Here is a 15,912-nt window from a genome sequence, read left to right on the forward strand (position 1 = left end):
ATAAATATAGCTTGTTTCTTTCACTCTTCCTGTGTTATTTGCTAGGCCCTACTCTTTCAAGATATTGCTGAAGAACCTTTGAAGTATTCCAGGGCTTAATATGATCAGCTTGGGTTTGGGACTGAAAATGTGATTTCTTCAATACAAGGAACTCCTAAGATGAAGAAACTTTTTCGACTACAGTAGGCTGGTACCTCCTCTGAAATACATAATTTTAGACAGTAGCCTAGAGCATGTGACTTGTCCAGGGTCACACAGATAGTGTAGGGTCAGCAAAATCTCTACAAACAAGAGCTTCTGAAGGACCTCACCATCTATCAGGAATTACTTTTCATTTGGACCCTTCCTAATACATTCTCCGAAATGGGCACATATCTTTGTTAAATATATATATTTTATTCTTTTGCTAATAGCAATAACCAGAACATTATTTTTCAAAGTTATGCTTTGGTGCATGGGAGACCTCCTGTCTTGAAGCTGAATTTTACTGTATCAAGTCAAACATTTTTGTAATCAGTAAACAAATTGAGATCTTTATTTGTTATTGTAGAAAAGCTATGAAAGTCTGCTTGTTAACCTTATAGGATAGGAGAGAGGAGTGGATGAAGGGAAAAGAAAAGAAAAGAGGAGGGGGAGGTAGGGAAAGAAGAGAAGAAAGAGATAAGGAGAGAAGAGAGACAATTTGCACACTGGTTTCTGAACGTTTTTCTTTTTTTGGTCAATTTTTTTTTTAAACAGCATTGTCCATAGACAAAGGAATAAAGTATACACTTAATAAATGTTTATTCATCGATTGAAACTGTAGTCGGTGATTTATTTCACTGGAAATAAGTCTTGGCATCAAAGTAATGTATTACTGTTTTCAATCTAAATAGCTAACACTAAACCTTTCTAATTCATGAATTAACCAAAGTAAGAAGGAAAAAAAAATATTTTGAAAATTCATTCTCTTATTTTCAAGGAATAATTAGCTTTACATAATTGAAAGAGAACAAAAGTGCAGGAGATTAAAAATCTGTGACAGCCAAATATTTAATGGGGAAAATCATTTTTAGAAATTATAAACTACAACTTAGCAAATTCTAATTTAAAATTCTTCATTCCAATTCTTATGCAGCATTGTTAATTACTAAGAGGGTTTATAGTTAAATAAAACTAATAAAGACTCCTTCAAATTTAAATGGAATATAATTTTGTTCAATAAAAATCTCCAAGAGATTGTATTGTTAATTTATTTCTTACACATGTGTTGAGACATTTCAAGAAAAGTAATAGAGAAGAACAAACAACTTATTACTGTCACATACCCTAAAGAGTAATTACAGCTCACAGGACCTGGGTATCATCTCTAGCATTAATCCTATTATTCTCTTGCAAAGTGTCTTATGTGCAACAGGTGTTCAATAAGTTTATTGATTGTGATTTTTATCACTGAATCTCCTGTAATTCTACAAAGATTGGTTTTATGCAGGGCTAGTTTAAGTTTTCTACAATAATCATTTTTAGAGTCAATAACTTAAACACAACAAATATGATTTTTTGCACGATTAGAATTATTTTTTAATTTAGCACATTTTTCATCAACTACAGCCTAGCTCAGTTCCTGGCAAATAGCAGGCATTTAATGAATGCTTGTTGACCAACCCTCTCCCGTCTTTCCCTCGAACTTATTGCAAAGTCACTGATAGCTGTACATTCTTTCTTTCATAGTTTTCTTGAGATAGCTATTTTGGCTATGAGGTGTTTTGTTTTGTTTTCCTGACTGGAAGGAATTTTTCTGTCAGTTGACAAGGAGTACTGGGAGATTTCTGCTTCTCCTAAAATAGGAAAGTTCCCATGTTACTGAAACATGAAATAAGGTGATTTTCGTCATTGTGCATATGGACAGGAAAGAACATCTGTAGGTTGCGTAGTAGATTTTTCTGTTTTCCTACAGCAGAAGGCCTCCAGCTTCACTTTGTAATTAACCAATATAAGAACATATGGACTAACAGCAGAAAACCCTGAAGACAGAGCTGTGAGCAAAGCTGGAGTAAAGGGATAGGATTCCAAGTTTTTAAAGAAACAAATAAAAACAAAGTGGGAAATCCACAGAGAGGTAATCAGTAATGTCAACAAAATACTGACTTTAGCTCCTCGAAAGACTTCAATCTCTGAAGCATCCTCTCCCATCCAAATGCCACCATATGTTAGTTTCCTTTGCTCCCAAAGCAGGAAGACAATCCAAAAACAAACAAAAACTAAGGTGGTCAAAGGAAGAAGATCAATGAGGATTAAAAATATTTTCTCATAGTAATATTCTACCTGTTGATTTCCAAAATCAATCTTGCAACCCACGTGAAGCCCCTTGGTATACAGCAACCCTGTGCCATTTGCTGCATTCAGATGTTGGGGCTTTTCAGTGAAGGCTAAAATTGGAATACAAATTCCAAATCCAGTGATCCAAAAGATGAAAACTGCCTCTAAATGCCTCTTCGGCTGGCTCAGGTTTGGAGTCTCACTTGAGGGATGGACAATTTGGTACAGCTTATGACAGTAAAGCACAGCAAAATGTAGCATGAACCAGATAGCAAGCTCAGTGGTCAGAGTCTCTGTGAATCGGAGAATTTTGCAGCCGACTGAGTCCAGCACGACACCAGAGGAATAAACAATTTTCATGATATTCACAACCAAGTTTTTCAGGAGGTGAACGAATATGAGATTGAAAATAAGCAAGAAGGATGGTTGTAAAGGTCCACTGATACATCTCCTTGTAGAACAAAATAAGCAAGTATTCCCCACGATGCTCACAAAAATGAGAATGGCACAAGTGCTGATCTCTAGCATGTATGCCAATGGCTCCATTGTCTCTGGTTAATCTATTCTCCCTGGCTGAATTCTTTCAGTTTTTTAAAAAAGATTAAAAAATATGGCAATACTGGCAAAAAACATATAAGCAAAAAAACCCCTATGCTTTTATGGCATCTTCTTAACAGACCGAATATAACATAATTCTGTTGCTCTGAGGATGTGGCTGAAAACAGATCTCCCTAAGAGCTTCCCGAAAGGACTGCATCTTATAATCTCAAGGGAACATTCCTATTATGAGAAAGCACTAGGTATCATCATTTAATTAAAAGTCATGGGAATATATTTATAGCATTGTAAGATGCACACTGCCCTATAGTTTTCTGACTAGAATAGAAGAGAGGAACGGAAATTTATTGCCTAGAGATTCTACAGAAATACATATTTTGAGGCCATATGAATGATGACCATTGAGTCAACATTAATCCTCTCCACCCATGGTTCTGGGAAAAAGAATGAAAGATAAATAATAGCTCACATTTGCACAGCACATTAAGGTTTACAGAGCACTTTCCTTACAATATTCTTCTTACACAGATATGGCAAGCATTATTATCCCCAGTTTACAATGAAGAAACTGAGGCGCAAAGAGGATAAATGACTTGCCCAAGGTTATACAATTAACACACGTCTCAATCAGGATCCAAACCCACATCTCTTCTAACTCTGGAGTAGAGTATTCCTTCCACTGCATCATTCCACCTGCCCTAAAACTCTTCAGTTGTGAAGTAGGTTTAAATTAGGAAGTTTACAAAACAACAATTCAACATTAGGGTATTATCAAAATTTTTTTTAAGAATAGCAATGACTTGCTGGTCCATCTAAGGTGAATAATTTAGCAATTAAAAAAAATTCTATTTTCCCCAATAGAAGAAAAATATCACTTGTCAGAATTACCTTATCTTATATATAACTTTCTGCTCAGCGTATGATGAGCAACAAATAATATGATAAATGAAAAAATACTTCAGAAAATAAGTGTTAAACAAATATATCAACTAATTGTATCTGACTCTCCAACCTGCCAATTGGACAATTATCTTGTTTGATAAGCTTCCTTGATAGCTGGAGTGTTTGTCCTAGGTCGTTTTAGACGGTGTGGAGCTGAACTGGGAAATTGTGCTAAATTTTACTGTTCAGGTGATTTTAGTTCTTGTTTCATGAGTTATAATAGCCAAAGAAAGTAATATTGATAAGGAAAATGGATAATGGATGGAAGTAAGGACATAAACACACTAAAATAATTTCCTACATAAATTTAACAGATGTAAATCAATTATCATAACAAGGAGATGAAAAGAACCTAAAAAATTTCTTAGTCAAAAAAAACCTTACTTTTCAGGAGAAAAGGAAGGGCAATCAAAAGCAACTCTAATTCAGAATACATATTCATCTGTAAGATATTATGGCAATTGGGAGGAAAAACAAAACAAAACTAACCCAACTAGGATAATGGCTGAGTGGGAAAAAAAAATTTCTTTTTTTTTTTAAAGGCAATTGGGGTTAAGTGACTTGCCCAGGGTCACACAGCTAGTAAGTGTCAAGTGTTTGATCTGAGTCTACATTTGAACTTAGGTCTTCCTGACTTCAGGGCTGGTGTGCTATCCACTTTGCCACCTAGCTGCCCCAATAATTTCTTCAAATATCTCTGATAAGGGTCTGTTATCAAAAATATACAGGTAAATAACTTATAAGACCAAAAGGCATTTCCCAATAGATAAGTAATCAAAGGATCAGCTCAAACTGAGCTAAAAAGAACAACAGACTATTAACAATCACATGAAAGGTTGTTCCAAATCACTAATAATTAGAAAAAGATGCAAATAAAAAGGACTTTGCACCTTTCACTCAGAAAATTGGCACAGATGAAAACATATGTAAATAGTTATATTAAAAGGACTGAAGAAAGATAGACATATAATAAACTATTAGTGGAGCTATGAATCGTTTCAACCATTCTTGAAATGAATTTGAAATTATGTTTAAAAAATGACTAAAATGTCCATACCACCCTTTGCCCCCCAAATCTCACTACTAAACATAGTCTACATTGAGATTAAAACCAGAAATGTCCTACATATACCAAAATATTCATAGCAGTATTTTTTTGTGATTAAAGAAAATGGTGAAAAAAGCATGTCCATTATTTGAGGAATGGACAAAGCAAAAGCCTGTTGTAATAAACATAATGAAATATTATTTAATTTTAAGAAACAAAAAAATGTATAATTATAATAAGCATGGAAAAATCTTTATAAACTGATTCAAAGTGCAGTAAGCAGAACCAGGAAAACAATTTACACAAGTTACAGCAATGTCACTGGAAAGAACAACTAAAAAGAAAAACCATGAAACTGAATGCTGTATAATTATAATGATCAAACTTGTTCCCAGGGAAGAGATGACAAAATGTACCTCCCTTGTTTCTTTGGGAGCAACTAGGTGGTACAGTGGTACAGTTAGACAATTACTAGCTGTATGACCCTGGGCTAGTCACTTAACTTTCCTTGCCTCAGTTTCTTCATCTGTAAAATGAGGTAGAGAAAGAAATGCCAAATGACTCCAGTGTCTTTTGGGGCAACTAGGTGGCTCAGTGGATAGAGTGCTGGGCCTGGAGTCAGGAAGACCTAGGTTCAAATCCAGCCTCTGACATATAGCAGCTGTGTGATCCTAGGCAAGTCACTGAATCCTGTTTGCCTCAGTTTCCTCATCTGTAAAATGATCTGGAGAAGGAAATGGCAAAGCACTCTAGTATCTTTGTGAAGAAAATGCAAAACAGGTTCAAAGTTGGACATGACTGAACAACAACATTTCTTTATAAATAAGGGCATACTAGGAGTCGTGAAACATTGCATAAAGTATTAGATGTGTTGGTTGGTTTTGTTAGCTTTTTACCCTTTACTGTTTTACCCTTTTTCTATGATGGTCCATTGGGTATGGGATAGAGGAGAAATAAAGGTAACATAAAAATAAAAAAATACAAAAATGTTTTTCTTTTGTTTTACAAAATTTCACAGAGAATATTGTGGAAAATTATGAGCAATCAGTATTGCCTTAAAAAAGCAGAGAAAAGTTGTAGAGGATGGTAACATTTTTTAAAAAGCATGGCAAGAGACCCAATTAAGCAAAGTCATTCCAAAAGAGGACACGCTTAAATAGCTGAACATGGAAGGACGACAAACAGAAGAAAAACAGAAAAGATTTGCCAAGATTGCTAAAACAGACTTTTTTCTTCACCAACATAGGTAGATCCTGATAGCTTTGCTAGATAAGGCTGGAGTTCTAAGCAAGTAATTTATTTGGGCCAGAAAAAATCCATCAATTAAGTATTCATTGAGTACTACATACTTAGCAGGCAGCTAATCGGCATAATGAATAGAGTGCTGGGCCTGGAGTCAGGAAGACGAGTTCAAATCTAGCCTCAGACACTAGCTCTGTGACCCTGGGCAAGTCAGTTAAGCCTATTTACTTAAGTTTCCTCATCTGTAAAATTAGCTGAAGGAGGACATGGCAAACCAAGAATCAGACATGATTGAACAACAGTAACATGTACTTTGCATTAGGTTAGGCATTGTGGGAGATAGAAAAGTAGAAAAAGAGACAATCTTCTAGCTCTAACTCAAGTGTCTATGAAGTCAATTACAAAGAAGTGATAGTTGAAGCCATGGGAGTAGAAGTAATAAAAGAAAGAGCAGAGGGCTGAGGGCAAAGCATTGGCAGAAACCCACAGTTAGGGGCTGAAGGTAGAGAAGGACTGAGGAAAGAAGAACAAGATGGAGTCACTGAAGGGGAAAGAGAGCAAGGAAAGTGCCTGTGAAGGAGGTCAAAGGGTGAGAGAATTTCAAGGAGTTGGAAGTAAATTATGGAATTAAACAAGAAAAGCCCACTTGAAGGAAAATATAAACATGAAGGAAGGAATGTGTAGTTTATCTGATCCAAATCAAAGATGATGTCTGTAAATTTTGCTAATTTATAGGGCTGGGTAAAAAGAAAATCATTGGGTAAGTGTCAGAAAATTATTATAGCATATTGAGAAAAGTAAGGGATATGGAAAGGTATAACCAGGAGGAAGAAAAGAGCAGAGTTGAAAAGACAGAATCTTAGATTTAGGGACACAAAAAATTGAACTGTTTTGGTCCTTAAACCAGAAAGTATATCACTGTGAGACAGTCATCAAATCATGAAATCTCAGTTGAAAGGATCCTCAAAATCCACCCTGTCCAACCTGTACCTGACAACAATCAGATCTTACAAAATACCTAACAAATGGTCATACAGTCCTTTTTGGAAGACAAGTTTGAAGTGAAGTGAAACCCACTACCATTAGGGAAGTTAATTCCATTTCTGGGTAGCTCAAATTTGGAGAAAGTTTTTTCCTGACATCAAGCATAAAGTTATCTCTTTCCAACATACAGTCCTTGTTATTAGTTCTGCCCTTGTGTCAAACAGACTAAATCTAATGGCTTTTCATCTAACAATCACTCAAACACTTAAACATAATTATTGTGTCCTCCCTGACTCCTCTCCTCCAGGCTAAACATACCCAGTTCCTTCACTTGACCCAGCTAGGGTGGGTCCTTCACCCTCCTGGTCACTCTCCTCCAGGCACTCTCTAGTTAATTATTGCTCTTGCACTAGGTTCAGTTCTTCTCCTTGCATCAGGAACGGCTTTGGAAAAGAGTGGAAAGAAATACCATATACTGCTTTCTCCTGCCACATTGGGTAACCGGGAGGTTGAAACTTCAAGGGAAGCTTCAAAAGAAAAAAAACTTCCACTGAAAACCAAACACTGGCGATGCCAACCAAACTTAGCTGAGGTCATATGAGAGCTGAGGAGCTCAAAGGGTCTCCACTGTTTCAATTTACTTTGGCATGCGATTTAACACACACACACACACACCAAAAAAAGGAAGATGAAGAAGAACTAAGGGAGGGAATGTATAGGGCCTAGGCTGTTTTCCAACTTTCAAACTGCTGAAGATATTTATAATTTATTTTAACTTGGTTCAGATGTAGATGCTTTTTTGCATGTGTGTGTGGCTTACAGCAACCCAGGTTTCCTCAAATGCACATGGGCAGAGCTAATATTAAGGATTTGGTCTCTAAATCACAAAGTACCTTGGATTACTATTAATTACAGACTGCTGTTACTTCATACAATTTTAGGTCACAGAAAAGGGGAAATCTTGATTCTTCAAGCATCAGATTCTCACAGTAGCACTAAGATAAACAAGCTTTGCAGGGAGATGTATGCACATTTGCATCTTTAAATTGAGTATATAATATAAATAATTGCCTTCTGAAAAGGGATGCCTGAAACTTGATTCTATGCCTACATTGGGACAAGGGCAATGCTTCATTTTAATGAATAACAGGTTAGTGCATATGGGAGGAGGCAATGCTGTCTTTACAGCTGGGCTGGACTAACTCAACAAGATGATTCAGAGTAAAATATTTTCTGAGCTGGGTTGATTTGTTCCCTTCCAAGGAAGGAGTACAACAGGAGCCAATATTTGTTTACAGGTCACAAAAAAAGGAAAGAAAGAAAAAAAAAGAAAATGATTATAATGAAAGAATTGCCATTGTTTTTACTTGGAAGCAATAGATTCCTGTGGTTGCTCATACCTTTCTTCAGTTCTAGGACGATAGGATTTAAAGCTAAAAGGGACTTTAGGGATAATTTAATCCAGCCCAGTTCTTCTTGTTCTTGTTCTTGTTCTAATTCTTCTCCTTCTCCTCCTCCTCCTCCTCCTCTCCTCCTCCTCCTCCTCCTCCTCCTCCTCCTCTTCTTCTTCTCTTCTTCTTCTTCTTCTTCTTCTTCTTCTTCTTCTTCTTCTTCTTCTTCTTCTTCTTCTTCTTCTTCTTCTTCTTCCTCCTTTTTTTTTTATTAACAGATAGGGAAAATGGAGTCCCAGAGGGAGGAGGTGACTTGCCCCAAGGTCAAACTGCTAATAAGTGGCAGTGACTGCATTCTAACCCCGTGTCCTTTACACTACCCTATACTGTCTTTTTTAAAGCAAAAAAAAAATTTGGTGATATATAATGGTGGGATCAAATATACCTCCAACCTTCACTCCACTCTCCTACCCTCAGCCCCAAATCATATGTAGATTAAGAAGAATCTCAGTTTAGAGATAAACTGTTCTCACTATAGAACAAACAAAATGCAACATATATATATATATATATATATATATGTATATATATACATATATATATGTATATATATATACATATATATATGTAGAGACAGAGACAGAGAGAGAGAGAGAGAGAGGATACAGTGGGAAATGTAGATATGAGCTCAATGCCATTCAGATGGACTAGTGATATTAGTAGCATGGGGTTAGGGAGGGAGTGAAAGAGATTTTAAAAGCTTGAGATTTTAGAGAACCTTTGTTTGGGAAGGGTATGAGGAAGTTTTAGATCAGAAAAACCTAAGTGATGGGATATAATTCATAAAAGCTTATAACCTATAAAAACTAAGACTTGCTCAGAGGAGCTTCTCTTTGTCATTTGTTCTGCACTAAGAACTAAGAAAGGAAAGTCTACATCTGGAAAAATCTTATAGGTAGCATCCAGGGAAGCTACCCATTTAGGGTTTATTGGGCTGAGAAAAGGATAGTTTCAATAAACATGTTGTAGGGCATGAAGTTTGGTTTAGTGTAAAGGACAACAGATTGGGAGTGCCCAAATTCCAATCCTGGTTCTGTCAATATCATTAGACTTATGGAAACTTACAAATCCAGTCAAGGGAGGGCTTTAATCTGAAAATGGGAGTGACAGAATATGTCCCACATAAATCTAAAAAAGCAAGATCTCACAAATCAGTAACAAGTACAATGGAGGAGAAGTATCAGTGGATAGATAGATCCAATACTTCATAGGTGACCATAGCTAAGATGAAAGAGAGCAATATAAACAATTATGCAGAGTATGGTAATAAAAAATGAATTAGAGATAATACAAAATACAAGAAATTCAACCTCAGTGAGACTTGGTGGAACATAACTTATGATTATAGTAATGGAAGAGAATAGCATTCAAAAGGGTCATAGTAGACAAAAAGCTGATATGAAATAGCATTAGCTATCAAGAAAACAGACTCTATGAGGAGAAAGCAAGTGAATGACAAACCCTGCAGGGAGAAACAGAAGTGTGATATAGATCACCCAGGCAGGAGGAGGAAATGAGTGATGAGTTTCAGAAAAAGATTTAAAAAAAAAAAACCCTGGATCAAAGGCATAATAGTGATGGAATATTTCAACTATGCAGACATCTTCAGGAGTTCCCATTCTACTAAAAGCAGAACAGGCAGTAGTTTCTTGACTCGTCTTCATGATAATTTAAAGTAAAGGAAACAGTGAGGGAGACTGCTATTCTGGACATGATTGTGACCAATAAGGAAGCTGTCAGAGTAGAAATCATAAGGCCCTTGGCAAGGAAGTGAGCAAAACATCTTACGGTTTTAACAGATAAGAACAGCAAAACCTGACATTGCCTGATATGCATCCTACTTTTAGGGAAAGAATACTTAAAAGAATGCAGAGCAAGTTTAGACAAGATCCTGCCTCATGGCTTGAAATTCAGAGGAATCCAGCTCAAGAGGGATAGAATATTTTCAAGGACAAAATTCTGACAATGCAAACACAAACAGCTCTGATGAGGAACAAAAGATTATCTAATGGGATCAATGTGAATGCACTCACTGACTAACTTAAACTTTTAAGAGTTATATTCAAAAAGTAGAAGGAGTAGAATAAATACAAAAATGTGACATGGTCACTTGTGTGGAGAAAGAGCTGAGGCTTTTGATGAACGCTGAGGACAACAAATAAACAGCTTTGATTATGTTAGGACACCGGAGGAAGAACCAAAAAGAGACAGAAAACCTTTTAAGTGAGATAAGACAGAAAGATCAACTTTTATTTTGCTTTCTCTTTCTCTTTTAATAACGTTCTACCTGAAGATTAAGGAATATGGAGGAAAGTAGTTAATAGGGAATTGAAAGCTAAGTAAGGACACAGTAAAAAAGCATCAAACTTCCATCAATGAATTATAATCACCAAACCCAGAGATAGTATCTGAGGTGGGATTAGAATTCAGGTCTTTTCTGTTTCCATACCTAGTACCCTATCCATTATGTTAAGCTGCCTCTCCTGTGTTTTAGGAATATTACTTTTTCAGTTTTGTGCAGGATGAATTGGAGGGAGGAAAAATGGGAAACAAGATCAACCAGAAGACTTTTGCCATGCTCCAGAAAAGCAGTGATAAAGGTCTGAATTCAAATAACAATTATGTGATTGAAGAGAAGGGGACTTATGCAAGAGATGCTACAGAAGTAAGGTGAGACTTGAGAACTAAGTTGGGATGGAAGATGGACAGAGAAAGCAAAAAATCAAGGGTGACTCTGAAGTTATTAACCCAGGCTACTGGAGAAATGGTAGTGCCTGCAACAGAAGTAAGGGGATTTGGAGCAAGGGAAAATTTAAGACAGGATGTAATGAGTTCTGTTTTGGACATGTCAAACTTAAGATGCATGTGAGGCATCCAGAAGGAGATGTTAAGCCAGCAGTTGGTGAATAGGTTTCAAAGAGCCACTATGAAAACTCAATGATTATTGAAGAGGGAAATCTTTGACTATTCTCTTTTTTCTTTTTAAAAAAATTTTATTAATTTATCTTGATTTATCAGTAATCACTTCCATATGCTTTTGAGTTGAAAATTTTTCTCCCCCTTCCTCCCCACCCTCCCCAAGACGGTGCACAATCTGATACAGGCTTTACATTTACATACCCATTAAACATATTTTCACATTAGTGAAGTTGTAAGTAAAAATTAAAACCAATAGAAGGAACCATCAGAAAGATGAAACAAAACTCAACAGAAGGTAAAAATAAGTGATAGCGATTCGACTTCCATAGTTCTTTCTTTGGATGTGGACAGCATTTTCCATCCGAGGCCTCTGGAGATGTCTTAGATGCTCGTAATGCTGACAAGGGTTCAGTTTAACAATATTAGTCATTGCATAACGTGGCTGTTATTGTGTACAAAGTCCTCTTGGTTCCGCTCACTTCACTCAGCATCAGACCATATGTCTTTCCATGTTTTTCTGAAGTCAGCCTGTTCATCATTTCTTATAGCACAATAGTATTCCATTACATTCATATACCACAACTTGCTCAGCCATTCCCCAATTGATGGGCATCCTCTCAATTTCCAATTCTTTGCCACCACAAAAAGAGCTGCTATGAATATTTTTGTACATGTGGGTCCTTTTCCCATTTGTTTGATCTCTTTGGGATATAGCCCTAGAAGTGCTATTGCTGGATCAAAGGGTATGCACATTTTTGTAGCCCTTTGGGCATAGTTCCAAATTGTTCTCCAAAATGGTTGGATCATTTCACAACTCCACCAACAATGTATTAGTGTTCCAATTTTCCCACATCTTCCAACATTTATCATTTTCCTGTTTTGTCATGTTGGCCAATCTGATAGGTGTGATGTGGTACCTCAGAGTTGTTTTGATTTGCATTTCTCTAATCAATAACGATTTAGAGCATTTTTTCATATGACTATAGATGGCTTTAATTTCTTCATCTGAGAACTGTCTGTTCATATCCTTTGACCATTTATCAATTGGGGAATGGCTTGTGTTCTTATAAATTTGTCTTAATTCTCTATATATTTTAGAAATGAGGCCTTTATCAGAGAGACTGGTTGTAAAAATTCTTTCCCAATTTTCTACCTTCCTTCTAATCTTAGTTGCATTGGCTTTGTTTGTGCAAAAACTTTTCAATTTAATGTAATCAAAATTATCCATTTTGCTTTTCATAATGTTCTCTATCTCCTGTTTGGTCATGAATTCTTCTGTTCTCCATAGATCTGATAGGTAAACTATTCCTTGTTCTCCCAGTTTACTTATGGTATCAGCCTTTATATCTAAGTCATGAACCCATTTTGACTTTATTTTGGTATATGGTGTGAGATTTGGGTCTATGCCTAGTTTCTGCCATACTCTTTTCCAGTTTTCCCAGCAGTTTTTTTCAAAGAGTGGGTTCTTATCCCAGAAGCTGGGGTCTTTGGGTTTATCAAATAATAGATTACTATAGTCATTGACTACTGTGTCTTGCATATTTAACCTATTCCACTGATCCACCTCCCTATTTCTTAGCCAGTACCAAGCAGTTTTGATGATTGCTGCTTTATAATACAATTTAAGATCTGGAATTGCTAGGCCACCTTCCCCTGCATTTCTTTTCATTAGTTCCTTTGATATTCTGGACCTTTTGTTTTTCCAAATGAATCTTGTTATTATTTTTTCTAACTCTATAAAATAATTTTTGGTAGTTTGATTGGTATGGCACTGAATAAGTAAATTAGCTTAGGTAGGATTGTCATTTTTATTATATTAGCTCGGCCTACCCATGAGCAACTGATGTTTTTCCAATTATTTAGATCTGATTTTATTTGTGTGAAAAGTGTTTTGTAATTGTGTTCATAGAGTTCCTGGGTTTGTTTCGGGAGGTAGACTCCTAAATATTTTATAATGTCTACAGTAAGTTTAAATGGGATTTCTCTTTCTATCTCTTGCTGTTGGGCTTTGTTGGTAATATATAGAAATGCTGATGATTTATGTGGGTTTATTTTATAGCCTGCAACTTTGCTAAAGTTGTTTATTATTTCAAGTAGTTTTTTACTTGATTCTCTAGGATTCTCTAAGTATATCATCATGTCATCTGCAAAGAGTGATAGCTTTGTTTCTTCTTTGCCTATTCTAATGCCTTCAATTTCTTTTTCTTCTCTTATTGCTAAAGCTAAGTTTCCAGTACAATATTGAATAACAGTGGTGATAATGGACATCCTTGTTTCACCCCATCTTATTGGAAATGCTTCTAGCCTGTCCCCATTACATATAATGCTTGCTGAAGGTTTTAGATAATGCTATTTATTATTTTAAGGAAGACTCCATTTATACCTATGCTTTCTAGTGTTTTTAATAGGAATGGGTGTTGTATTTTATCAAAAGCTTTTTCTGCATCTATTGAGATGATCATGTGGTTTCTGTTGGTTTTGTGTTGATATGCTCAATGATGCTGATAGTTTTCCTAATATTGAACCAACCCTGCATTCCTGGTATAAATCCTACCTGGTCATAGTGTATTATTCTTGTGATAAGTTGCTGCAATCTATTTGCTAGTATTTTGTTTAAAATTTTTGCATCTATATTCATTAGAGAAATTGGTCTATAATTTTCTTTCTCTATTTTGACTCTTCCTGGTTTAGGTATCAACACCATATTTGTATCATAAAAAGAATTTGGTAAGACTCCTTCTTCACCTATTTTCCCAAATAGTCTATATAGTATTGGAATTAATTGTTCTTTAAATGTTTGATAGAATTCACATGTAAATCCATCTGGCCCTGGAGATTTTTTCCTAGGGAGTTCATCAATGGCTTGTTCAATTTCTTTTTCTGAGATGGGGTTATTTAAGTATTTTACTTCCTCTTCTGTTAATCTGGGCAATTTATATTTTTGTAAATATGTATCCATTTCACTAAGATTGTCAAATTTGTTGGCATATAGTTGGGCAAAATAATTCCTAATTATTGTTTTAATTTCCTCTTCCTTGGTGGTAGCTTCACCCTTTTCATTCTTGATACTAGTAATTTGGTTTTCTTCTTTCTTTTTTTTAATTAAATTAACCAAAGGTTTATCTATTTTATTGGTTTTTTCATAAAACCAGCTCTTAGTTTTATTTATTAGTTCAATAGTTTTCTTAATTTCAATTATTAATTTTTCCTTTGGTTTTCAATATTTCTAATTTGGTGTTTAGTTGAGGATTTTTAAGTTGTTCTTTTTCTAGTTTTTTTAGTTGTATGCCCAATTCATTAATCTCCTCTTTTTCTATTTTATTTATGTAAGCATTTAGAGATATAAAACTTCCCCTAAGAACTGCTTTGCTGCATCCCATAGGTTTTGGTATGTTGTCTCATTATTGTCATTCTCTTGAATGAAATTATTGATTGTTTCTATGATTTGTTGTTTGACCCAATCATTTTTTAGGATTAGATTATTTAGTTTCCAATTATTTTTTAGTCTATCTTTCCATGGCCCTTTATTACATATAATTTTTATTGTGTCATGATCTGAAAAGGATACATTTAATATTCTGCCTTTCTGCATTTGATTGTGAGGTTTTTATGCCCTAGTACATGGTCAATTCTTGTGTATGTGCCATGTACTGCTGAGAAAAAAGTGTATTCCTTTCTATCCCCATTCAGTTTTCTCCAGAGGTCTATCATACCTAACTTTTCTAATGTTCTATTCACCTCCTTAACTTCTTTCTTGTTTATTTTGTGGTTAGATTATCTAGTGCAGAGGGGAGGTTCAGGTCCCCCTAGTATAGTTTTGCTGTCTATTTCTTCCTGTAACTCCCTGAACTTCTCCTGTAAGAATTTGGATGCTATACCATTTGGTGCATATATGTTTAGTAATGATATTACTTCATTGTCTATGGTGCCTTTTAGCAGGATGTAGTTTCCTTCCTTATCTCTTTTGATTAGATCTATTTTTGCTTTTGCTTTGTCTGAGATCAGGATTGCTACCCCTGCTTTTTTTACTTCAGCTGAGCATAATATATTCTGCTCCAGCCTTTTACCTTTACCCTGTATGTGTCACTTTTTTTCAAATGTGTTTCCTGTAAACAACATATTGTAGGATTATGGTTTTTAATCCATTCTGCAATCCATTTCCATTTTATGGGAGAGTTCATCCCATTCACATTCACAGTTATGATTACTATCTGTGTCTTTTTTTCCATCCTTTTCCCCCATTTATGCTTTTCTTTTTCCTTTTTCCTTCCCCCCTTCACTAGTGTTTTGCTTTTGACCACCGCCTCCTTCAGTCCCTCCTCCCTTTTATTATCCCTTTCCCTTTTCTTCCCCTTTACTCTTACTGCTTCTTCCCTCTCTTCTTCCCCCCCTTCCTTTTCTTTCCCCCCTCCCTTTTCTTTCTCCTTTTCCCTCCTACTGCCTATAGGGCAAGTTAGATTTCTATACCTA

At 35.6% G+C, this 15,912-nt stretch overlaps 2 protein-coding genes across 2 annotated transcripts in view; both read right to left on the reverse strand.

Moving 5' to 3' along the window:
* Positions 1 to 15,912, reverse strand: part of SNCAIP (synuclein alpha interacting protein) — a 222,245-nt gene that overhangs the window by 133,664 nt on the left and 72,669 nt on the right.
* LOC144456660 (uncharacterized) lies at positions 1,650 to 2,844 on the reverse strand. The gene has a single exon (XM_078151927.1). The coding sequence runs from the start codon at positions 2,842 to 2,844 to the stop codon at positions 1,870 to 1,872; it is 975 nt and encodes a 324-aa protein (XP_078008053.1). The 3' UTR covers positions 1,650 to 1,869.

This window comes from Phascolarctos cinereus, unplaced genomic scaffold (genome assembly GCF_003287225.1).
Source record: "Phascolarctos cinereus isolate Bilbo 61053 unplaced genomic scaffold, phaCin_HiC Scaffold_4;HRSCAF=312, whole genome shotgun sequence".
Taxonomy (NCBI): domain Eukaryota; kingdom Metazoa; phylum Chordata; class Mammalia; order Diprotodontia; family Phascolarctidae; genus Phascolarctos; species Phascolarctos cinereus.

What these genes read in the sequence shown, in the direction of transcription:
- LOC144456660 (XM_078151927.1), bottom strand. Translation starts at nt 2,844, where the DNA reads ATGGAGCCATTGGCATACATGCTAGAGATCAGCACTTGTGCCATTCTC.